This window comes from Pan paniscus, chromosome 6, assembly GCF_029289425.2.
Source record: "Pan paniscus chromosome 6, NHGRI_mPanPan1-v2.0_pri, whole genome shotgun sequence".
In the NCBI taxonomy this organism is placed as follows: Eukaryota; Metazoa; Chordata; class Mammalia; order Primates; family Hominidae; genus Pan; species Pan paniscus.
This window is the reverse complement of record NC_073255.2, coordinates 52923190-52950098: the sequence shown is the minus strand read 5'-3', so window position 1 is coordinate 52950098 and position 26909 is coordinate 52923190. Positions and strand designations below refer to the sequence as shown.

General features: G+C 37.7%; 2 protein-coding genes across 5 annotated transcripts in view; one reads left to right on the top strand and one right to left on the bottom strand.

The window, feature by feature from the left end:
• SUN3 (Sad1 and UNC84 domain containing 3) overlaps positions 1-26909 on the top strand; it is a 100550-nt gene that overhangs the window by 14335 nt on the left and 59306 nt on the right. Inside the window, exon 3 of the mRNA XM_055115923.3 lies at positions 3679-3818. Within this exon, the coding sequence (XP_054971898.1) occupies positions 3789-3818 (30 nt within the window). The 5' untranslated portion in view covers positions 3679-3788. The remainder of the gene's footprint in view (positions 1-3678; positions 3819-26909) is intronic.
• C6H7orf57 (chromosome 6 C7orf57 homolog) overlaps positions 7482-26909 on the bottom strand; it is a 31082-nt gene continuing 11654 nt past the window's right edge. For 2 of the 4 annotated variants that reach the window (XM_034964076.3, XM_034964077.3), the window contains exons 6-8: positions 23997-24094; positions 21148-21371; positions 7484-13842 (exon numbers count right to left, since the gene is read on the bottom strand). In XM_034964076.3, coding sequence (XP_034819967.2) covers positions 13796-13842; positions 21148-21371; positions 23997-24094 — 369 coding nt within the window. In that variant the 3' untranslated portion in view covers positions 7484-13795. Of the gene's footprint in view, positions 13843-21147; positions 21372-23996; positions 24095-26909 lie in introns of all 4 variants that reach the window. The other 2 variants (XM_057302869.2, XM_055115932.2) reach the window with 2 other exon arrangements.

Below are 26909 nucleotides of genomic sequence, written 5' to 3'. Positions count from 1 at the left end.
GTTGCAAACGTCCTGAATAAAACCTCTCTACTATCTTTAATAAGAGTCATGAATAATATTTTTCTTTAACAGTAGAAATGACATGTTTACTATGTTGAGCCTTCTAATCCACACAGTATGTCTCTCTATATATGTAAGTCTTTTCAAAACTTTTTCATCAGCATTTTGTAATTTTGAACAGGCAGGTCCGGTACATGTAATGTTAGGTGTATACCTAAGCAGTCCATTATCTTTGGAGTGATCATAAATGGCATTGTGTTTTAAATTTTTCAATTCTTACATCTTCATTGTTGTGTATAGAAGAGTGATTTATTTGTATGTCTGGGTTTTTTAAACTGCAACATTACTGGACTCACTTATTAGTTCTAAGAGTGTTTCTGTAGATTCTTTGGGAATTCTTACACAAACAATCATCTCATTTACAAATAGAGACAGTTTTATTTCTTCCTTTCCCACCTGTATGCCTTTTATTTTCTTTTTTTCCCTTGCTTCAGTGTCTAGGCCTTCCAGTACTATGATGAATAAGAAGGATGAGAGTGGATATCCTTGCTTTGTTTCTGGTCATTGGAGGAAAGCATCATTTCATCTTTCACTATTAAATATGTTAACTGTAGGGTTTTTTGTGGATGTTCTTTATCAAATTGCGGTAGTCCCTCTTGATTCCTAATTTGCTAAGAGCTTTTATCATACGTAGATACTGAATTTTGCCAAATGCTCTGTGTCAATTTATAGAATCATGTGATTTTTCTTCTTTAGCATATTTACATGGCAAACTACACTAAACTAACTGATTTTTGAATGTTGAACCACCTTGCATACCTGTAATAGATTTCACTTGGTAATTGGATATAATTATTTTTACACATTCTTGAATTCTGTTTGCTAATATTTTCTTGAAGATTTTAAAATCTAAATTTATAAGAAATATTGGTCTGCAGTCTTCCTCTTCTATGCTGTGCTCATCTCATTTTGGTGTCAAGATAATACTGGCCTCATGAAATAAGTTGAAAACGGTTCTCTCCTCTTTTAATTTCTAAAAGAAATGGTGTAAAATTGGCGTTAATTCTTGAAACATTTTGTTGAATTTCCCATTGAAACCATGTGGGAAACCTCCAAGTTGTGAGGAATTATGAATTCAATTTTTTGTATAGGTATAGAACAATTCAAGCAGTGTATTTCATCTTGGTTGAGTTTTGGTAGTTTGTGACTTTTGAAGAATTCATTTATTTCTTATAAATCACTAGGTTTATGAAGGTAAAGTTGGTCCTAGTGTTTTTTTCTACCATCTTTTTAATGGCTGCGATGTCTGTTGTGGTATTCCCTATTTCATTATTGATATTGGTGTTTGTATCTTCTTTCTTTTTATTCTTATCAGTCTTGCTAGACGTTTGTTGATTTTATTGATTTTTTTCAAGAACAAACTTTTGTTTCATTGATTTCCTCTATTGTTTTTCTATTTTCAACTTTATTGATTTCTGCTCTAAGCTTTATTGTTTCCTTTCTTCTGCCTTCTCTGGGCTTAGTTTGCTACTTTTGTATAGTTTTTTGAGGTGACAACCTAGAATATTGATTTGAAGCCTGTCTTCAATTCTAATATGGGCATAAATTTTCCTCTCAGCATTGCTTTAGCTGCATCCCACAAATTTTGATGTAGAGTTATTCCTCAATTAGCACTGGAGATACATTCTGAGAAATGCACCATTAGACAATTAGACAATTTCCTCATTGTAAAAACAGCGTGGAGCGTACTTCTACAAACCTAGATGGTATACCTAACATATCTAGGCTGGGTTATATGGTATATCCTATTGTTCCTAGGCTACAATCCTGTACAGCATAGTGCTATGCTGAATAGCAGTCAATTGTAACACAATGGTAAGTATTAGTGTATCTAAACATATAAAAACACTGAAAATGTAATTAAAAATACAGTATTGTAGTCTTATAGGACCACAGTTGTATATGAGCTCTGTCATTGACAGAAACATTATTACATGGTACACGACCATTTTGTATTTTCATGTGTTGTAAGTGAAGTGAGTTTCTTATAAACAGCATATAGTTGGGTTGTAGTTTTCTGGTTTTTTGTGTGTTTTGTGTTTTGTTTGTTTGTTTTTTGAGATGGAGTCTCGCTCTGTCACCCAGGCTGGAGTGCAGTGGTGCGAGGGAAAGTGCATGCCTTTCTACTGCACATTGCACACCTTTGCACATGTAATATACACGGTGTAATATGTAATATACACTGTGCATTGTAATATACACTGTGTAATATACAATAATATACACTGTGTAATATGTTATACACTGTGTATATGTAATGTAATATGTAATATACACTGTGTAATATACAGCTATGTAACATACTGTGCATTGCTATGTAATATACACTGTGCACTGTAATATACACTGTGCATTGTAATATACACTGTGCATTATAATATACACTGTGCATTGTATGCTATGTAATATACACTGTGCATTGCCAAGCAGTTTGGACATTTATTCTTTTCTGCTTATTTCTCCCCTGTTGCCTTCTGTGTCCCACACCACCTCACCCCTTGGCAGATGGCTGCCCAAAGCAGGTCTATCTCAAAAGAAATGATGGTGTTAGCTTTCCCTTGCACAACCTTGAGATATCAGAAAGCCTTTCTAGATAACATCCTAAGTGGAGAGCTTGGTGTCCTTGTCCTGTAAACTACTTCAGCCCCAGGTCTGAGTGAGTGGAAAGAATAAGTGTTTTATACTCCACTGGCAAAGCACAAATACTGCACCAAATGAAAATAAAATTCTTTAAGTAAGGGTTTTCAAAAGGTGGCATCCAATTTGCATGTATCATATGGGGTAATGCAAAGGCTGGAACACAGTAAAACAAGAAAGGAAAGCGCATAAAGGTCCAGAGGTGGACAGACATCTGTCTGACACATGCTATGTGATAGCAGGGAAGTCACTTAACCTCTCTGAGTTGCTGTAACTCAGCAGACCTCCAACATTTTGGTCTCAGGACCCCTTTACACTCTTAAAAATCACTGAAGACTTCAAAGAAATGTGTATGTAGGTATTTAGCTATTGATATTTATTATATTAGAAATTAAAACTAATATATTTAGCCTATTTACTTATTAATTTATTTTAAAGTAACAATAATTAACCCATTATATTAGTATAAATGACATGTATATGAAACATAACTATATCTTTACAAAACAAAAAAAAGTGTGAGGAGTGGCATAATTCTACATTTTTGCCAATTCCTTCACTATCCAGCTTAATAGAGACAGTTGAATTCTCAGGTCTGCTTCTGCATTTAATCTGAAATAGAATCATATGTCATATAGTACAGTAAACACTGCTGAATATAGGGAGAAAATAAGAGAAAGAGATAAATACAGTTTTTAAATTATTATGAAAATTGTTCTGACCTAGCAGACTCCTGAACAGGTCTTGGGTATTCCCAAGCACCCTTGGGAACATGCTCTGAGAACCGCTATTTTATCTAAAAAGTGGATCTGAATCCTATTTTCCCTTGAAGGGCTGCAGGTAGCTCACACTCCAGATGGCACCTGGTGTCTTAACTCGCGGTCGCCATCATGTACAGATTAAACTCTCACCAGGGCATTTAGACTGGGATGGCAGAGACCCAAGTGTCAGGTTTCATGAATTTTGACTCCCTTTTCTCAGAACTGGAAGAAGACCTAGCAACGCTGTTGTCCTTCCCGCTTGACTGAGAGATGAGGAGCTTGCAGCTGTAGCCTGGCACCACATAACTGACAACGTGCTTCTCAGTGTCCATGCTGAGTATTGCTTGTGTATGGTGTGAGGTATGGATCTAATTTTCTCTTTTTCTCTTTTTATCTATCGAAATGGCCATATACTTGTCCCATGTATTAAAAACTTTATTTTCTCGGTCGATATGCGATGCCACCTTCATTATACACATATTTACCTATGTCTGTAGTTGTATTATTTTTTCATCTTTTCCACTGACCTGTTTGTCATTCATGTGCCAGAACCACACTGTTTTATTATGAAGGCTTTTTGGTATGTTTTACTTTTTAGTAGGCTTAGTCTCCCTTGTAGATTTTCCTTTTTAACTGTGTTCATTCTATTCTTGCATATTTTCTTTTTTGTAGGGATTTTTTTTTTTTTTTTTTTTTTTGACAGGGAGTCTCACTCTCTCACCCAGGCTGGAGTGCAATGGCACGATCTCTGCTCACTGCAGCCTCCTTCCAGGTTCAAGTGATTCTCCTGCCTCAGCCTCCTGAGTAGCTGGGATTACAGGCACCTGCCACTATGCCTGGCTAATTTTTGTACTTTTAGTAGATACAGGGTTTCATCATGTTAATCAGGCTGGTCTTGAACTCCTGACCTTAGGTGATCCGCCTGCCTTGCCCTCCCAAAGTGCTGGGATTATAGGCGTGAGCCACCAAGCCTGACCTCTGTAGGGATTTTAGTATTGACTTAAAAGGGTTATTCATATTTTTATTGGGATTGTGTTAAATTTATAAATTAACTGGCATCCTTATAATGTTGCTATCCTGGCTAAAGCAAGGGATGTCTAGTTCAAGACTACTTTTGTGTCTTCTGGAGTGTTTTAAATTTTTTTCTCATGTAGATTTTACTTGTTGATAAATTTATTCCCAAATATTTAGTCTCCTTTTTTGTTACTGTAAATGGAATTTTCTCTACCATTTTATCATCTAAATGGTCATTGTTTGTGTATACAAAACTTGCATTATGTTGCATACCATAAATATATGATTGTATTTGTCAATTAAAAAATTTATATTGCAGATTTCTGCATATTGATCATATATGCCAATAACACTGGTTTATCTTACAGTCTGAGTTAGTTTTGTTATTTATTTTTTAGGGTTTTCCAGATATACTGTGTTATAATTTTTAAAAGATACTCGGGTTTTGTCTTTGGTTTTTGGCACACAACTCCTAAAACCTGTGGAATCTCCAGAGTGAAAAAGAGTGTCATTTATACAATAATGAGATGCCTTTTTTGGTTAGGAGCCCCTAGATTAGCTTCAGGATTAGGAAAAACCAAGATACAGTTAAAGGGTTAGAACTTCAGACTGTTCTTTCACCATGAATGGTTTTGACACCCTTGTTTAAAATCAACTGACTGTAGGCATATGGCGTTATTTCTGGACACTCAGTTCTATGCCATTGGTGTATATGTCTCTCCTTATGCCAGTACCACTCTGCCTCCATGAGTATAGCATTAAGTGTGTAGATTGTTTGGAGGAGTGTTGCCATCTTAATATTAAGTCTTCCGATCCATGACCACAGATGTCTTTGGATTTACTCTGTATTCTTCAATTTCTTTTAGTAATGTTTTGTAGTTTTTAGTGTACAAGTCTCCTCCTTTTTTAAATTTATTTCTAAGTATTTTATTCTTTTTGATACTATTGAAAATGGAAATGTTTTCTTAATTTCCTTTTCAGATTGTGCATTGTTGAAGTATAGAAATGCAACTGATTTTTGTGCATTGATTTTGTATGCTGCAACTTTGCTGAATTCATTTATTGGCCATAGGCCATATAATAGGGGTGTGTGTGTGTGTGTATGTGTATTCTTTAGGATTTTCTGTATACTGCACTGTATAAGATCATTCTATCTGTCTCAGTTTGTTCCTGCTGCTATAACAAAATACCTTAGACTTCTTAATTAATAAACAACAGAAATTTATTGCTCACTATTCTGGAAGTTGGGAAGTCCAAGATCAAGGGGCCAGCAGATTCAGTGTCCGGTGGAAGAGTCACTGTCTGCTTCAAATATGGTGGCTTCTTGCTTCATCTTCAAATGGCAGAAGCGGCAAACAGGTTCTCTCAAGCCTCTTCTATAAGGGCACTAATCTCATTTATGAGGACTCTGCCCTCATGACCTAATGACTTCCTGAAGTCCCCACCTCTAAATACTATCTTAATTGGGAATTTGGAGTAGGGAGACACCAACACTCAAACTGTAGAACCATTTGGAAATAGAGATAATTCTGCTTATTTCTGTATTTCCAGCTGGTATGCCTTTTTTTTCCTTCCCTAATTGCAGTGCATTGTTGAAATAGAAGTGACAAAAGCAGGCTTTTTTTTTTTTTCTTTTTTTTGAGATGCAGTCTCGCTCTGTCCCCAGGCTGGAGTGCAGTGGCGCGATCTCATCTTACTGCAACCTCCACCTCCCGAGTTCAAGCAATTCTCCTGCCTCAGCCTCCCAAGTAGCTGGGACTACAGGCGCCCAGCCACCACGCCTGGCTAATGTTTTAATATTTTTAGTAGAGATGGGTTTCACCGTGTTGCCCAGGCTGGTTTCAAACTCCTGAGCTCAGGCAACCCACTCGCCTCAGCCTCCCAAAGTGCTAGGATTACAGGCGTGAGTCACAGCACCCAGCCAAAAGCAGGCATTTTTATCTGGTTCTTGATCTTAGAAGGAAAGCCTTCAGCCTTTCATCATTGATTTTGATATTAGCTGCAGGTTTTTCATAAATGTCCTTTATCAGGTTAAGGAAGTGCCCTTCAATTCCTGGCATGTTGAGTGTTTAACATGATATTGGATATATTGTGGGTGTATGCTATACATACATTTCTGGTTGAATTTAGATGATTATGGTTTTTTTTTCCTTTCATTCCCTCAATGTGGTTGATTAATTTAGCCAGCCTTGCATTCTTAGGATACATCCCACTTGGTCATGACATTTAATTCTTTTAATATGCTAGTGGATTCAGTTTGACAGTATTTTGTTAAAGATTTTTGCATCTATATTCATAAGGAATATTGGATAGTAATTTTCTTTTTTTGCAATGTCCTTTGTCTGACTTTGGGATCAAAGTAATGCTGGCCTCATGAGTTAGGAAGTATTCCTTCCTTTACGATTTTTAGAAGAGCTGGAGAAAGATTGTTGTTCATAACTGGTAATTAGTGAAAACTACTTCCATTATTGGGAGGTTTTTGATTACTGGGTCAGTATCTTTAATTTTTATAGATCTGTTCATATTTTCTTATTTCTTCTTGAGTCACTTTTTGTAATATGAGTGCTCTAAGAATTTGTCCATTCATCTTGGTTATCTAATTCTATTGGAGTACAGTTGTTCATAGTGTTATAATCCTTTTTAATTTCTTTAATGTTTGTAGCAATGTCTTTACTTTCATTTCTTTTTTTGGTAATATGAGTTTTCTCTCTTTCTTTCTTCATCATTCTAGCTAACAGTTTGTCAGTTTTGTTAATCTATTCACAGAACCAACTTTGGTTTCATTGAGTCTGTATTTTTTCCTATTCTCTATTTTGTTGACTTCTGCTTTAATCTTGATCATTCCCTTCCTTCTGCTAGCTTTGGGTTCAGTTTGTTCTTATTATAGTTCCTCAAAATGTAAAGATAGTTTACTGATTTGAGATCTTTATTCTTTTTTCATGTATTTGTTTACATTAAAAAAGTACAACATATAAAAACTTTAAAAAAACTTATGGGATGCAGTGAAAGCAGTGGTCAGGAATTATAAATTTCTAAATTTATAATGAAAATTTCTAAATTGTCTAAATTTATAATTTCTGACCATTGCTTTCACTGTATCCCATAAGTGTTTTTTTGTTTTTTGTTTTTGTTTTCTGTTTTTTTGAGACGGATTCTCATTCTGTCGCCCAGGTTGGAGTGCAGTGGTGCAATCTCGGCTCACTGCAACCTCCGCCTCCTGGGTTCAAGCGATTCTCTTGCCTCAGCCTCTGCAGTAGTTGGTATTACAGGCATGCACTGCCCTGCCCAGATGATTTTTGTATTCTTAGTAGGGATTTTACCACGTTGGCCAGGCTCGCCTTGAACTCCTGATCTCAGGTGATCCACCCACTTCAGCTTCCCAAAGTGCTGGGATTAAGGCGTGAGCCAGTGAGCCTGGCCTCCGTAAGTTTTTATATACTGTGCTTTTGTTTCATTCATCTCAAACTGTTTCCTAATTTCCCTGTGATGTCTTCTTTGACCAACTGGTCACTTACATATGTGTTGTTTAATTTCCACATATTTGTGAAATTTCCAGTTTTCCTGTTATTAATTTCTGGTTTCAGTCCATTGTGGCTGGACAAGATACGCTGTATGACGTCCATCTTACTAGATTTCTTGAGGCTTATTTTGTTGCCTAATGTATGCTCTGTCTTGAAGAATGTTCCATGTACACATGAGAAGAATTTGCATTCTGCTGTCCTTGGGTGTAGTGCTCTGTATATATGTGTTAGGTCTAGTTCTCATAGGTCCTTACTAGGAGTATTTTTATTATATTTATTTTTAGAAATTTTGTAATTTAGGTTAGTACTTTCTCTTTCATCAAGGGCATTAAATATAAGTTGTGCAGGTTTTCAAAAATTTCCTGGTGGGAATTTTTTTAAGTTTATTGATTTTGTGATTAATTTCCAGATTTATTGAGCTGTGGTCAGAGTAGTATTTGCACATTTCTACATTATAGTGTTCCAGTATAACAACTATTTATGTGAATATTCTGTGCATGCATTTGAAGGTATACATTCTATTATCGCATCTTAACTTTTGATATATATCCGTAAGACCTATCATATTGATTACACTGCTTAGGCCTTCTATAACCTTTCTTATCTTTTTCTGGTTGATCTGAATTGCACTGAGAGTGATCTGTTAAAGTATCCTATTAGTAGTTGACTCCTTGCATTTCCTGTAGTTCCTGCCTCATAAAAGTGGTCTCTGTTAAACTCGATACTTAGATATTCATAACTGTACTGTCTTTCCCGTGACTTCTGGCTTTTAGTATTAAAAAGTTCTTTATTTGTCTCATGTAATGTTTATTGCTTGAATTTTACTTTGTATGACATAAATATTGCTACCTGTGTTTTCTGTTATTTCTGTTTTCCTGGTATGCCTTTGCTCATCATTTCATTTTTAGCCTTTCTGAATCCTTTGTTTCAGATGTGTCTCATGTCTCCAGCATATGACATTTGTGTCTTGCTTTGTAAACCAAAATGAAAATCTTTTAACAGATGAGTTAAGCTCATTTGCATTTATTGATATGACTTACAGGTGTAGTCTTAATTCAGTCACATTATTGTAATTATTATGAGTATTATATTTACTATTTTTCTTTCTCTGTAATGTTTTGTTTTTATTTTTTTAACTTATGTCTTTCTTAGTGCCCTTATTTCTGTTTTCTTATTTAATTTTTTACTCTCTGTTTTGTCAGTTTCTAATGGTATCCTTTGAGTACTGTGTATGACCTATCCACCAAAGGGTTTATTTTAGATTTATCTTTTCCTTTTCTAAAATTTTAGTTATGTTATTTCTAGTTTGTCAGAACATAGAACATTTATATATTACTCTTTCATGTTTTCCCCACTTTTATTTTAGTTTCAGGTCCACAATTAACTATATTAAGTGCTTATCAGTGGTCCTTTTGCTGAATTTTCTTCAGTGATTTTTAGCTGAGTCAGTCTCATCCTCTAGCTGGTGCTTCAGAAAAGGCTCATTCTTACAAGTTTGAAACTGTTCTTCTATAGCCTTGACACTTGAGGGACAGTTTGGCTTGGTTCATATATTCTTTCATTGAGTTTCTTGAAAATGCTATTTCAGTGTTGCCTTGCATATTGCTTTTGAGAAATCTTACGCCGGATAATTTTGCTTGACCTTGTAAGTTATTAGATCTTTAGAGAACTGGGGATATTTTATTTACAATAAAACCTTATAATTTTATTAGAATATGTCTTGACATTGTTACAAATAAGTTTTCCTGGTACATTGTGGATCTTTCCAATATGTAGATTCAAGTATTATTTCTGAAATATTTTCTTGAGTTACAGTTATAAATATTAGTTCTGTTCCATTGTATATAGCTTTTTCCTTCTTCAGAGAATCCAATTGTACATATGTTTAATCTTCTTTCATTGTCTTCCATTTCAACAAATTTCCCTCTAATCCTTTCTATTTCATCTCATTTTCACTCTCTTCGTTCTTTTCTTTCTTTTCTTCAATGACTCATATTACATTTTTATTGGAATCTGTTCTCCTTGGGGCATCTTATAGTCCTTATTTCTGATATAATTTTTCTTTTGATTCTTTTTCTTCTTGAAATTAAATAAACTCTCATTTTATTTGTTCTTTTTTTTACAGGATGGAATTAATTTCTGTTCTTAGTTTTTAAATTTCCAAGCCAGAGTGTATGTTTGTTGTTGTTGTGTATACATTTTAAAAATCTCTAAATGCTTGCTTGAGAATTGTTGTAATAGAGGTGTTTCACTGTTAACTTTTTGGAGAAAATTTTTATCAGCCAAAATATTTTTATTCTCAGTTTTTGCCTTTGTCTTATTGTTCTCTTAATAGATAAAGACTTCTAATATATTTTATTTTGTGAATAGAGTTGTCTACTGGGATGATTTATACAATTCAAATGTGCCATCTTCTATCAGTAGTGAGATGTAAAGACTTTTTTCTTGAGTGGCTGTTTTCATAGGTACAGGGGAGGGATGGTGTGTCCTTCCATTTTTTTTGGTTTACTGTTGTTTGATAGAATCTTCCATTTTCTCCACTTCGATTTCCCCTTCACCATGCATTTTTACTATGTTCCCACATAACTGGGACTTTTCCTTCTGCAGGTAGTTTTACCTCCACCCTTGCTTCTCTTTCTGGAGTCTTTCTGGATCCTCCCTCATCTTCAGTAAAGTGTGTGGTGGGAGCTACAGAAATGACTCTGCTGGAAGTTTATGTTTGTCTATTTACAGGTCATTTTAAGCTTATGATGTCCTTCCTTTTCTAATTGTGCTGAAGAAATGGGCCATTGGTGGTTGTCTTTATATTATAGCTGTACAAAGATTGGTACATCTACTCAATTTGGTTAATTGATCTGCTCAATTTTTAAATGATGTGTGGGGAGATTTAGCTTAGATGGTTATAATTATCTTAACTACCAGAAAGTCCCCAAGATGGAGTTTTAAAATAATTGTACATCTATAGTTCATGAGGCAAGGAATAGCTACATATTAATACATAATGGATAGTTTCAAAGAAATTAGGATATTCTTGGGTAGAAAAGTTGTACTTTATTGCAAATCTTTTAGTAACCTCATAAAAACATGGCACATTCAAAACAAAATCTTTTAATTCAAACTTGCATTGACCCAGGTTACAGGGCAGTATGTCTCAAAGGAGGGTTCATGTCTTACCACCTGAAGAGCTTGCTACTGAATCAGAATTTCTGTAGCACATTATTGTACTTGTTAAAACTGCACAGACAGCCTCTTTATTGTTTCACAAAGAGCTCCCACATGCAATCTAAACTAAGAGTGTGAGAGCCTGTCAAAGCTGCTGAGCTTTGCTCTCTAAGGACAAAAAGACTTGAAAATCATTTTTCCTCCTTATTTTCATTTTTAGTATAAGTGCTGCTGAGGTGAGCACCCTTATTTTCATTTTTAAATGTTACTAATGCTGATTTGTCCTTTAGACCTAAGTTGATCTGTTGTTTTTTAACCTTTAACTCAAGGGATGTGATACAACCACTTGTATATCCCATCATTTAGCACTGCAGGCAGCAAACCCAACACTTTCTGCTTTATAAAAATATTTATTTATTTATTTATTTATTTATGAGACAGGGTCTCACTATGCTGCTCAGGCTGGACTTGAACTCCTGGGCTCAAGCAATAGTCTGTATTCAGCCTCCTATGTAGCTGGGACTATAGGCATGTGCCACCATGCCCAACCTGCTTTTTTTACACTGTAGTTTTTATTTTTTTTTACGACATATAGGGCATTATCTTATTTTTTTTTTATTTTTAATAGACTTTTTGGGTCAGTTTTAGGATCACAGCAAAATTGAGCAGAAAGAAGAGAGTTCCCATATTCCTTTTCCTCTCAGCACTCACAGCCTCTCCTACCATCAACACCTGGAGCAGCAGTGATAACATTTGTTACAATTGATGAACCCATATTGAGACACCATTATCACCCAAAGTTCATAGTTTATATTAAGGCTTACTCTTGGTGTTATAAATTCTGTGGGTTTGGACAAACTTATAATGATATATTTCCACCGTTGTAGCATTATACAGAGAGTAGTTTAACTGGCCTAAATTTCCTCTGTGCTCTATCTATTCATTCCTCCTCCCTAATCCCCATCTATCAGTGATAGTTTTACTGCAGCCATAGTTTTACTATTCCCAGCATGCCATATAGTTGGAATTGCACAGAATAGCAAAAGCTATCACAAAAGACTCTATAAAACTGCAACCTTGAACAAAGGGTATTGCAACCATACATTAAAAAAATACTTCTGTGAGGACATCTGTTCAGCCACTACCTGTTCAAACCTGGACTGGCATCACCCTCATTATTGATCATTATAGTCAAGGATAATTATGTCAAAACAATTATGTAATCCTCCCTATTTTTGTCTTCCTTGACCTCCATGAATACGTGCGCAGTTTACTATATGTGCATGGTTTACTATATTTCCATTGAACTGCTTCATTCCCAAATAAATACCATTTGCTTTCAGACAGCCTCTCTGCTTGTTGTTTAGGTCGACACTGGCTACTGTAGGTGGAGCCTAAATTTGATCACTGGTCCTTACTCCATATTTTGTCCCCATTTTTCCTAAACCACAGGTTTCTGTTACTATAATAATCTAAACAAAGAATTGAAGCATTCTACACTATTGATATCTGTTCCTGATGACTTTTTTGTTAAGGTGGGGGTGTCTGGGAATGAGGTAAGGAAGGAAGAGAATATAGAGAAAGGAAGAGAATAGGAAAGGGAAAAAACAAACTTCTTACTATAATTGTATATTATTTTTATTCAATGCATACAGCCATTTGCATTTTTTACACATTGCATACATTCTCCTGTAGCATATCAGTTTGATCAATGAATATAAATATATATGCTCGATTAAGTATCTCATATAGAGAACTAATTTGAAACAAATTTTAGGTAAGCAAATGCATGATAAGTTTATTCTGGGAAAGAAGCTAAAATATCTGTGGCTTTATTTGGCTTTTTGAAAACATTCTCACATAAAATTATTTTATTAATCAATTAATGTACAAAACATAAAACTATATTTTTAAGCTAATTACTTAAATATAAACAATTTAACATTTATAAAACAAGGTAATTCAGTTTAACTATTAAAAAGTTTTTGTTAATTCTACTAAATTAAATATTAAAACAGCATATTTTTACTTAAAGGTTTATACAAAATAACAAATGTTTAATATTTTGAATATCAGTTTGTGAAAAAATAGCAAAAATTTTAAAACAGCAAATGTTACAATGTTTTATATTAAATGTTTATAAATTCATGGCATAATAAATTAAAATATTTTTCTTAACATAAACTGTATCACCATATTCTGGAATTAAATTTTTTTGTAACTAGAAATGATTTCAATGAAGACTACAATACTAAATATTGGAAAAGGCTTAACACCTGTTCTGTAAGTTTTCTCTAGTTAAGAATCCAGTAGCAATGCCTGCTAAGAGTGGTTCACACAATAGGAGGAGGAAGTGATCAGTTCTGAGACACTGGGACATCACCAGGCCAGCAGGGCAGAGGGTACCAGAGGCCTTAGTTGTGTTTGTTAGCCAAGTGTTTCACATCCCAGAGAAATGCAAGAAACAAAAACCGACACCTGCCCCTTCTATGCAGCAATGTCAAATCTGCTGCAAGGTAAATTATTCAATGAGAGTCTATATTCATAAAATACAAAAAGAGCCTCAGAAATATAGCTATAATACAGTCATGTCATATTTAGCCATTTAAAAATTATCCTAAATACATATTGCATCAGGATTTATTTGAGCTCTGCTGGTGTTGATGCAGATACAGATTCTTCCGGGCCTGCAACACAAAGTAAATAAATGAGTAGACAAAGATGACATTTTCTATAAATTAAAAAACATTAATTTTAAATATAAGAAAACACGTAGTTCTGTAGCTATTAATAAGGATTATTTCTGAAGTCTACATAAAAATTGAGCTTATGATCCTGGCATAAATAATACATTGGAAACACAAGATTACAACTTTTGCACTGGTAGACTAGAAGAGAATGCCCCATTGGAAACAGTTCAATTCATGAGTTTTGCCTGTGTATGGTGGAAAGTTTCTGCTGACATAAGCACACCGATAAGAATTATTAAATAAATAGTATGAGCACAGCCTGGACAAGGCGAGTAGAGAAGAGGGGGAACTCAGGCTGTCTGTCAGCCTCGGCATGGCACGTGTCCCTGCTCCCAAGCCTTTTGCAATCTTCATTAATGTTGACCCTCTCAAAGTACAGTAGTGTACCAGTTTCCTAATGCCCAGCTTTAGGGCACATCAAAACATCTAGGACAGCTGAAAAAAATTGCAATAAAGAAACAATAATCTTGTGTCTCATGGAGGGAAAGAAACATTAAGAAGAAGCCTTGGGCTGGGTGTGGTGGCTCACGCCTATAAACCCAACACTGTGGGAGGCTGAAGTGGGTGGATTGCTTGAGCTTAGGAGTTCAAGACCAGCCTGGGCCACATGGTGAAACCTCGTCCCTACAAAAAATACAAAAATTAGCCAGGCATGGTGGCATGCACCTGTAGTCCCAGCTGCTTGGGAGGCTGAGGCAGAAGGATCACTTGAGCCCAGGAGGTCAAGGCTGTAGTGAGCCCTGATTGCACCGCTACACTCCAGGCCTGGCAACAGAGCAAGACCCTGTCTCAAAAAAATAAAATAAGAAGCCTTGACAAGATTAGTCTCCAGAAAGTTATAGCAACACACTCTAAGTGGAGAGAAGTCTAGTTGGAAGGAAAAAAGGCACTTTCTAAATTGCCTATTGCTTATAAAGTTAAAACCATGATGGACAGCAGGGGAAATAGGAAAAAAGAAGAGGAAATGAAATACAGGAAGGAAAATAGTGGTCAGACTGAGATTGGAAAGAGTGTGGTTGTCAAAAGCTCTAGCACTAGCCTTGGCATCAGAGATACTGAGAGGTGGGAGCAGGCATTTCATAGTGACCCCTGCCTCAGCTATCTAGAAACTAAGCAGAGCAGATCCTCTTCTCCACATGATGATTCTTCCAGCTTTTAGGGGCTTTGCTGCTTATTTAGGCTTTCATTAATTTGAAACGTTAAAAGGTTTCTTCAAAATTAAACAGATCTTGCTGATAATATAAACACAAAGATTACATAACACCTGCAATATAAAGTTTATACATTTATATGAATGCCAAATGATCATCCCTTGATCAGATAATATGTAATATTTTGTCAATGGTGAAGTAAATTCTATCTTCTTAAGACAATGCAGAATAATAAAACCCTTATCATATCTTATGAAGGTGATCTTCTGTACCTGCTGTATTTGTATATTCAACTTGAGGTCCTAAAGAAGAATAATCTAAGCCCAAGGTTAGCAGAAGAAAAGATAGAAAAGATAAAAAATGTAAGAGTAGTATTTTTATTATAAACAAAATTGACAAATATTTAGCTAGACTAAGAGAGAAAAAAAGAAAAGACTGAAAAAAATAAGAAAAGAAAGAGGAGACATTGCAACTGATACTGCAAAACACAAAGGACCACAAAGGACAACTGTGAAGGATTATACACCAACGAATTGCATAGTCTAGAGGAAACGGATACATTCCTAGAATCATACAATCCACCAAAGCTGAATCATGAAGAAATAGAAAATTTGAACTGTCTAAGAATGAGTATAGAGATTGAATCAGTTAAAAAAAAAAAAAAAACTCTCCCATCACAGAAAAGCCCAGGACATAATGGCTTCACTGGTGAATTCTACCAAACATGTAAAGGAAGAAATTATACTAACCCTTCTCAAGCTGTTCCAAAAAAATTGAAAAGGAAGGAACACTTCCAAACTCATTTTATGAGGCCAGCATTACCCTGATACCAAAGTCAGACAAGGACACTATAAGAAAAGAAAATTACAGACCAATTTCCCTGATAAACGTAGATGCAAAAATTCACAGCAAAATACTAGCAAACCAAATTCAACAGCACATTAAAAAGATCATAAACCATGATCATGTGGAATTTATCCCTGGTAAGCAAGGATGGTTCAACATATGCAAATCATTAAATGTGATATACTACATTAATAGAATGTTGATATACTACATAATATATCATTAAATGTGATATACTATATTAATAGAATGTGATATACTACATAATAGAATGAAGGACAAAAACCATATGATCACCTTAATAGATGCAGGAGAAGTGCTTGACAAAGTTCAACATCCTTTTATGATAAAAACTCTCAACAAATTAAGCATAGAGGAAATGTACCTCAACACAATAAAGACCATACATGAGAAGCCCACAGCTAATATGATATTCACCAGTGAAAGCTGAAAGCTTTTTTTCTAAGATCAGGAGAAACACAAGGGTGCTCACTATCACCACTTCTATTTGACTTAGTACCTGAAGTCTTAGCCAGAGCAATTAGGCATGAAAAATAAATAGAAATCATTCAGATTATAAACAGACAAGTGAAATATTCTGTTTGGTGACAATGTGATCTTATATATAGAAAGCCGTAAAGACTCCACCAAAAAACTGTGAAAACTGATAAACAAATTCAGTAAAGTTGCAAGCTACAAAATCAACAGACAAAAATTGGTAGCATTCTATATACTAACAACAAATGATCTGAAAAAGAAAGTAAGGAAACGATCCCATTCTCAATAGCATTAAAAAATACTTGGGAGTAAATTTAGCCAAGGAGGTGAAAGACCTGTACACTGAAAACTATAAAACATGGACGAAATAAATTGAAGAAGACACAAATAAATGGAAACATAGCCTACGTACATGGATCAGAATAATTAATATTGTCAAAATGTCCATACTACCCAAAACAATCTACAAATTCAATGCAATCCCTATCAAAATTCCAATGACATTTTTCACAGAAATAGAAAATAAATCCTAGAATTTGTAGGGAACCACAAAAGGCTCTGAATAGCCAAACCAATCTTGAGCAAACAGAAAAAAAACAAAAAACAAAAAAAAAAACAGATATATGGCATCATCCGATTTCAAAATATATTACAAAGCTAGAGTAAGCAAAACAGCATGGTACTGGCATAAAAATGGAAGTATAGATCAATGGATAGAGCCAAGAAATAAACCCACACATTAACAGTCAATTAATTTTCAACAAAGGTGCCAAGAACACACAATGAGGGAAAGGACAGTTTCTTCAATAAATGATGCTGGGTAAACTGAATATCCACATGCAGAGAAAGAAAATTGGATCTTCATCTTATTTAATATACTAAAATCAACTCAAAATAGATGAAGACTTAAACAAAAGACCAGAAACTGTAAAACTGCTATAGGTTGAGTATCCTTTATCTGAAATCCTTGGGACCAGAAATGTTTGGGATTTCAATTATTTTTAAATTTTGAAATATTTGCATACTTACTGGTTGAGCATCCCAAATCCAAAAATCCAAAATCCAAAATGTTCCAATGAGCATTTCCTTTGATTTCAGATTTTCAGATTTGGGATGCTAAACCTATAGAAAAATATAGGGAAAAAGCTCCCCAGCATTGGTCTGGGCAATGATTTTTTGGACAGAACACCAAAAGCCCAAGTAACAAAAGGAAAAATAAGTGGGACTACATTAAAAAGTTTCTGCAAGCAAAAGAAACAAACAACAAAATGAAAAGACAAGCCACAGAGCAGGAAAAAATATCTGGAAACCATACATCTGATAAGGGGTTAATATCCAAAATGTATAAGGAACTCAACTCAGTAGCAAAAAAACAAATAATCCAATTTAAAAATGGGCAAAGGACTTGCATAGACATTTCTCAAAAGAAGACATGCAAATGGCCAACAGGTATATATAAAAAAGCTCAACATCACTATCATCAGGGAAATGCAAATGAAAACCACAATGAGATATCATCTCACACCTGTCAAAATGGCTATTATCAAAAAGATGAAAAGCAAGTGTTGATGATAATATGGAGAAAAGGGATCCCTTACACAGTGAAGGTGAAATGTAAATTAGAATAGCCATAATGGAAAACATTATGGAGTTTCCTTAAAAAACTAAAAATCGAATTCTCGTATGATATAGCAATCCCACTGCTGGGCATATATCAAAGGAAATGGAATCAGTATGTCACAAAGCTACATCTGCGCTCCCAAATTTTCTGCAGCATTATTCACAATAGCCAAGCTATGGAATCAACCTCACTGGCCATGAACAGATGAATAAGGAAAAAAAATGTGGTATATACATGATGGAACACTATTCAGCCTTTAAAAAAGAAGTAAATTCTGTCATTTGTGACAACATGGATGAACCTGGAGTACATTAGTCTAAGTAAAATAAGCCAGGTACAGAAAGACAGATACTGTATAATTGCAGCCATATATGGAATCTAAAAAAATTGAACTCACAGAAGTAGAATAGAATGTGTTACCAGGTGCTGGGGATGGGGCAGTAGTTGATGGGGTAAGAGGAGAAGTTGGTCAAAGGGTGCCAAGTTTCCCTTAGACAGGAGGAGTTAAGTTTTAATTATCTATTTCACAGCAAGGTGAATAAAGTTAATAATAATATATTGTATATTTCAAAATCATTAAAAGAACAGATTTTAAGTGTGATCACCACAAAAAAAGGGTAAGTATTTGAGGTAATGGATATTTTAGTTACCTTGATTTAATGATGCCACAATGTATACATATATCAAAACATCGCATTGCACCCCATAGTTGTATACAATTATTGTCAATTTAAAATAAAATAAAAAGTAAACTAAAAAATAAATTGGAGTCTCCAATGGCTTTTTACTTATGTTTTCCAGTATGACTCTCACATGACGAGTAATACAATGTGTGTCCATGAACTAAAGTATGTTTTTGCTTGTGTAACATGAATAAAACAATAATAGGCCAGGCGCGGTAGCTCACGCCTGTAATCTCAGCACTTTCGGAGGCCGAGGCAGGTGGATCACGAGGTCAGGAGATCGAGACCATCCTGGCTAACGCGGTGAAACCCTGCCTCTACTAAAAATACAAAAAATTAGCTGGGCGTTGTGGCGGGCGCCTGTAGTCCCAGTTACTCGGGAGGCTGAGGCGGGAGAATGGCATGAACCTGGGAGGCGGAGCTTGCAGTGAGCGGAGATCGCGCCACTGCACTCCAGCCTGGGCGACAGAGCGAGACTCCATCTCAAAAAATCATCATCATCATCATCATCATCCTGTTGTAATTGTGTAAGCGATCCTCTTTTTGCTCTCCCTAAGTTAAGTTTCTGGAATTCTTGATTTTTTTAAAGCATACATGGTACAGGCTTTGTAGTCAGAATGCATGCAGTTTGGAGAAGGACATTGCAGTTTGGAGAAGGACATTCCAAGCTGCCTAGAGGCTGTAGTCTCAGAATGCAGGACTATGTCCATCAATTTCTTTGTGTAAGACTTTTTGTGTTTTGGTGCTGGTTACTTTATAAGTACTCACTTTGAGAAGACTCTGTAATAAAAAGTACATTTGTTGTTCAGGTTAATGAAACAGATCAAGTATTAAAAGAAGTCATAATTACTTAAAGATTTAATGAAAATTCTGTATTACTTAAAACAACAATAAATCATAAAACACTTGACATTGTAAAGTTCAATAGGGCAACAAACCTTTTTTTTTTTTTGAGAGAGAGTTTCCCTCTTGTTGCCCAGGCTGGAGTGCAGTGGCACGATCTCGGCTCACCGCAACCTCCGCCTCCTGGGTTCAAGTGATTCTCCTGCCTCAGCCTCCCGAGTAGCTGGGATTACAGGCATGTGCCACCACTCCCAGATAATTTTGTATTTTTAGTAGAGACGGGGTTTCTCCATGTTGGTCAGGCTGGTCTCGAACTCCCGACCTCAGGTAATCTGCCTGCCTCGGCCTCCCAAAGTGCTGGGATTACAGGCGTGAGCCACCGTGCTCAGCCAATAGGGTGCTTTTTAACAACACTGAGTATGAACTTGTCACCATCTCATCTTCCAGGATAATAAAGAAGAGAGTTGGCCAATAAGTGGCAGATCTTGCTCAACAAATACAGTAAGGAACAGGGTGTGGAATGGCAAGCAGTGACCTCACTTACAAATAACCACACCACACCAAACACTTTAAATGTCTGAAGAGGTATAACACGCCATCTTTCCTCTTAATCAAAGAGCTCAAGCCTCAAGAGTAAAAACAGGTTTCCCAGAAGCAAATGGTCAATAATTAATAGAGCTATGGATACTGAACACAATGTCAATAGGCTTTAAGATGGATGTGTTGAAAAAATAAGATGAATTCTTTCTGTACTATTAAAAATAAAAATGAATGGCTGTGCACAGTGACTCACACCTGTAATCTCAGTACTTTGCAAGGCAGAGGCAAAAGAATTCTTTGAGCCCAGGAGTTTGAGACCAGCCGGGGCAATATAGTGAGGCCTTGTCTTTATGAAAAATAAAAAAATAGCTGGGTGTAGTGGTGCATGCCTATAGTCCCAGCTACTTGGGAGACTTAGATGGGAGGATTGCTTGAGCCCAGGAGGTCGAGGCTACAGTGATCTGTGATTGTGCCACTTCACTCCAGCCAGGACAACAGAGTAAGACTCTGTCTCAAAAAATAAATAAATAAAATAAAATATTATAATAAATAAAAACTAATATAGTACTTTGAACATCTAATTGTGGAGAAAGTTCTAAATTATTCAAAGCTTAAGACATGCCAATAATGGAGTAATTTTAAGTTTGAATTTTGACTTATTTTCAAAGCTTTTTAAGAAGTGATCTCAAAAAGTACCGGCTGCTTAGGCAAAAGTCCTTTTAGGGTCAACATTTTTTGGATCTGTAAGATTAAAAGTTGATACTATTTGGTATATTATTTGTTTGTTATATCAAATGGACTATCAAAATTTTTGACAAATAAAAGAAAATGTGAAACCCCAAAAGTCATGACTTCCGCTATTCATTTGAATAAAGAGGAAAGAGCAAAACATGTATTACTCTCTTGCTTATCTGTAACCTTAGTACTTCTGTGGGCGTTTTCACATGGTTTTTGGGTTACTCATTTATCATTACGAGAGGCATCATGTGATAAGAACGTCAGCTGCTGCATCACAATTAACCAAGCCTCCAATAAATGCAGATGGCTGCTTGTGCCTCACCTGGGGTGTCCTCAGGACCTTCAGAAGCCTCTGCATCCTGGAGCCTGGCTGCATCCTGGGGACCTTCCAGGTCTCGTGGGGACTGAGATGACACTGATGCCCTGGAGGTCTTCGGGGTCCTCTTGTCTGAGTCAGCTCGCTGCTGCTGCTGCAACCACTCATCCTTATAACCATTGCTAATGAGTTTGGAAAAATTGGTAGGTGAACTGTTTTTTTGACCAGGCCTTAAAAAGAGTAAAAGTAATGTGAAACTTAAGTACAAGGGTTAATGATAAAGCAGAAGCAGTATTCCATGAACACACCAAATAGGAGGTGTCACTGTCCCTTTAAACCTAACAAACCTCTCTCTCTCTGTCTTTCCCTCTCTCTTTCTCCCTGTATCTCTCTCTGCCCCTTTGTCTCTCCCTCTGCTTCTCTGTCTCACTGTCTCCATTTTTAAGCATAGCAAGTGCATGTCAAAGCATCCCTTGTACAGGGATGAGAGCATGTTTAGTTCAGCTTCCAAAATCTTTCTTTGTGATAGTCAATTAAGAATTAGTAATAATTCTAGTATTTCACAGGGAAGCCTTCCTAAGAAAACACCACGCCCTTCCCTCATAGTAATGGATTGCTCAGAACTACCTTTAAAAACAAAACAAAACAACAACAACAACAACAAACTGCTGGGTGCGGTGGCTCACGCCTATAATCCTAGCACTTTGGGAGGCCAAGGCAGGCAGCCACGAGGTCAAGAGATCGAGGCCATCCTGGTCAACCTGGTGAAACCCCGTCTCCACGAAAAATACAAAAATTAGCTGGGCATGGTGGCACGCACCTGTAGTCCCAGCTACTCAGGAGGCTGAGGCAGGAGAATTGCTTGAACCTGGGAGGCGGAGGTTGCAGTGAGCCAAGATCATGCCACTGCACTCCAGCCTGGGCAACAGAGCGAGACTCTGTCTCAAAAAAAAAGAAAAGAAAGAAGAGAGAGAGAAAAAGAAAGAAAGAAAGAAAGAGGAGAGGAAGAAAGAAAGAGAAGAGAAAAGAAAAGGAAGGAAGGAAGGAAAAGAAAGAAAGAAAGAAAGAAAGAAAGAAAGAAAGAAAGAAAGAAAGAAAGAAAGAAGAAAGAAAGAAAGAAAGAAAGAGAAAGAAAGGGAAGGAAGGAAGGAAGAAAGAAAGGAAGGAAGGAAGGGAGGAAGGGAGGGAGGGAGGGAGGTGGGCACAGTAGCTCACACCTGTAATCCCAGCACTTTGGGAGGCCGAGGCGGGCAGATCACTTGAGGTCAGGAATTCGAGAGCACTCTGGCCAACATGGTGAAAACCCATCTCTACTAAAAATACAAAAAATTAGCCCACACAGTAGTCCCAGCTACTCAGGAGGCTGAGGCAGGAGAATGGCATGAACCCGGGAGGCAGAGCTTGCAGTGAGCCAAGATTGTGCCACTGCACTCCAGCCTGGGGGACAGAGTGAGACTCTGTCTCCAAAAAAAAAAAAAAAATTAGCCAGCTGTGATGGCAGGCACCTATAGTCCCGCTACTTGGGAGGCTGAGGCAGGAGACTCACTTGAACCTGAGAGGTGGAGGCTGCTGTGAGCTGAGTTTGTACCGCTGCACTCCAGCCTGGGCAACAGAGCAAGACTCCATCTCAAAAAAAGTGTAATGATTACTTTCTTATTGGTTCTTTCTTGTCCTTATCAATGATTATCTGCTGCTATTTTACTCTCTTACACAGGTTTATCTCCAGTCATTTCTTGATGTTAGCTTAGCCTTTCACCATCTACTGCATCTTCAAATATCTTATCCTGACCCACACTGAAGAGTGACAGGGCAGTTTGACACGGTAGAGGTAGTGTGAGCTCTCAGCTCGAGCAGTAGCAGCCCACCACCTGTTCTCTCTAAGCCTCCATATCTCAGCACTTTGAGAGACAGAGGCAGGAGGATATTTTGAGCACAGGAGTTTGATACCAGCCTGGGCAACATAGTGAGACCTTGTTTCTACAAAAAATAAAAAATTAGCTGGGTGTGGTGGTGCATGCATATAGCCCCAGCTACTTGGGAGGCTGAGGTGGGAGGATTTCTTGCGCCCAGGAGGGGTTCAATCACTTTGTTATCAAGGCCACTCCTAATGCTTTATTTTCTCTCTCTTGTACATCTATAAATACATGTCTAGGTATACATATATACTTACATATATATAAACACATATGAATACATGTATATTTCCCTCTGAGCTTGGTGCTCTCATGGCATTTGTCACAATGCAATGTATCTGATTGTTTTTTCCCCATTGGACAAGAAGCTGTTTGAAGAATTACTCAGGTAATTAATAACATTTATCCTAGCATTAAACTTGGATTCTGGGAGAGTAAGAAGACACCTAAGGCCTCAGGGATTTCACTCTGCAGCTGGAGGATCAGCAAATGTCAGTGTGTCTGCTATATCTTCCAACTGGAAACAGAGCCAGCACGCTTACAAGGCGCGGACACCTCAGTTCAGGCCTTGGACACAGAAACGTCAGGACCTGGTGGCCCCTACATGCAGGACAAGCAGTCCCCGTGAACTGTGGTGAGGGTGGTATCTTGGAGCGGGGGTGCTTCAGGCAGGGCACAGCCTGATGGAGAAGCAGGGCCTCCACACTGCCAACCTGCAGCAAGCATTACCTGGAAGGGCAGATGTGTTCAACAGGGGCAAAATGACATTAGGAAGGAACAGAAACCACAGTGAGGAGGCGACAGGCACAGCCAGGCCAGGCCGCAGACAGGGCTTCGGGAAGTTGTGTGGATGCTGTCACTGGCGCAGTCATCACCGGATGAAAGACGGAAGGCCAAACCCAAACCCAGTCCAGAGAGTGAGGGCGTAGCTCAAGCACTTACATGGGGGGGAAGGAGAGTCTACTTCCTGCAGGGTTCTTAGGGCCAAGTGGGGTGCCTGCTTTGCTCAGATACTTTGAGTCAACGGCCGGTAGCCTCAGCTGTGTGAGGAAACACACAAAACCTTGAGTTAGTGGAAAGCATTCAACAGCTAGAGAAGAAAACTCACTAATGGTAGCAAAGATACAAAGCTTATAGGCTGGACTTTCAATGTGGTCATTGTAAATGCTCACAATAAAATATAATTCAGCAATAATCTCATTCAACAAAATAGTTATGTAAAAGGGACTATCACTAACTCAAAAGCAGTTGCTATATTCGAGTAAAGATGCCATCTGCTCAGGAGTAAAAACAATGAACTAAGAGCCTGGTCCTGAAGGAACTTCCCACACCCAGATGAAAACATATGTTCACAAAAGCACCTGTACGCTTTTGTAATAATCACCCAGAACTGGAAACAACCCAGATGTCCACCAACAAACGAATGGATAAACAAATTGTATCATGATCAGCCAATGAAACTCAGCAACAGAAACGAATGAACTACTGACACTCAGAACAGCATGGCCATGCGTATGTAATGTAGATGCATAATGTAAATGCATTACACCACATGGGAAAAGCCAAGCAGGAAAGACGCCATGCCGTATGATTCCATTGATTTCACATTCTGGAAAAGGAAGTGTAAGAATTAAAGAAAGAGAAAAGAAACACGAAATGCGGCATGGCAGTCAAAGACAGGTTTTCTTTAGTTAAAACCTGAGAGGCACTCCTGGCTGATTGTGGTCAGGAGCACTTTCTCTTACAGACTAAAAGTATATATCAGTTTTGGGGTGAGGGGGCTTATCAGAAGCTTGGAATGTTTATGTGTGTGGAGAAGTTCATGGCTGGGTTGGAATCTCTCTGGGAGGAGGGGAGGTTATCTTGGGGCAGACATCTTTCAGCCCGGAAGGGGGTTAACTCGGGCCTGGCATCTTCCTGGCTGGAGGGAGCTTATTTAGGGGCTACCATGTCTCTGGTCAGGGAGGAGTTTGGAATGTTTCTGGTTGGAGATGTTACCTATGGTTCATGGTCATGTTGACCTTAGCCATTAGGCTGATGCCCCTTGGATTTAGGTGGGTTTTTTTAAGGTGAACTTTTAGAATGAGAGGCTTGTCCAAGATGGCGATGTTCCTGCTCTGTCCAGAAGAACTATAAAGACTGAAAACAGATCAGGGCTTGCAAGGGGCAGGGGAGGGGCTGACTATAAAGAGGGGTAGAAATGCTGGGGGCAACAGAACTGCTATATGTTCCTTGACAGCTGTGGTGGTACACAAGGGACGCCTTAGTCAAAACCTGGGGAGCAGTTCTCTATAAAAGGTGGGTTTCGCTCTATGTAAATTGTATCTTATTAAAAGAAATAGAAATACATGCTATGGGAAAACGGGAAAAAACAAAACGAAGCAAACAAAATCCACGGAGGTATTGCTAACAATTATAGGAAGAAAAGATGGCTATTCAAAAAAAAGAAACAAGATCCCCCGATCACCCTGTAGGTGAGCAAGACCCCCATGAATGCTGGTAACCAACAGGCAATACATGTGCCGTAAGTCTTGTCAAGTGTCCACCATGTGTCCCGTGTGGGGCCAGGGCACAGCTGAGGAAGCGCTTTGTCAGCTGGCCCACGCCCATGATGTGATCATCACTCATAGGTGACCTTCATACCAAAGCGGTGATGGTGTTGTCTTATTAGGGAAATCAGAGCCCATCCCGATGCGGTGCTCATCCCCTGCACCTTACCCGACACCATGTCCCTCTACCTGTTAAATATTCAGCATGTGTGTCTTTAACCACCACCCCTTGTCATCCTATCTCCTTCCCCATAGTGAAGGGCTGGCTTCAGGAACTTTGTGTAGCCCCTAGCACACCTTTTGTAAATGGGTACTAACTTAAAAACCCCACTTGATTTGAGAGTGATACAGCATTTAGCATTTTAAGATTTCTGTAGAAATGAGCTGTAGCCACGGTTAATATCCAAAGGTTCATTTATCACTAGAGGTTGTAGCTCAGTGTAATTGGTCACTTGCACAACACTAAGAGATAGATCTGATTCTTAACATGGTCCATTTTGGCTGAGTGTCTACGGTAGTATGCACCTGTAGACCTAGCTACTCGGGAGGCTGTGGCAGGAGGAGCCCTTGAGCCCAGGAGTTCGAGGGTGTAGTGAGCTATGATAATATCGCTGCACTCCAGCCTGGGTGACAGAGCGAGAACTTCTCTCTAATTAAAAAAATAAAATAAAAAACAAAAACAAAAAACAACAATAAAAGGTCTAATGCCTTTGCACAGATCATGGAAACAACCCAAAATCCGAATCACAGCCGGACATGAAGATCTTAAAGAAAAAGCATGTGGCCCATTGCAGCCAGTTGACATTCCACTTGGTGTTCAGCTACTCAAGTCCCCAAAATAAACTGAGGGGTTTCCCTTCAAACCAAGATGCTGAGGCAACAGCCTAGGAATCAGGCATAAATAGTTCACAACAACTTCCGCGTACGCTGAGACACATCCAGTCTCTTCATTGTTCAAAATGATCACCCATCAGGTGACAACGGTGTTCACTCTTATTCTCAGTATCAAACACTATTGTTATTTGTAATATGAACTTCACCGTTTCACTCACAAACCCTGAAGTTGCAAGAACTGAGACTAATCTGAGACCTGGTGCTGATGCCCCGGGCAACAGTGAGCCCTTGGCGGAGCTGAAGGCCTGGCTCTTGTTCCTTCCAGCACCAAGGAAAGGGGATAGAAGGGCTTCCCATCAAGACTTCCCAACAACAGAGCTGGCAATTCAAGATTGCTTCCAACTTTCTCCATTGCATTCTTAAAATACACATCCTCTGAGAAGGCTTCACTGCACAGCCAGTCACTCCTTTG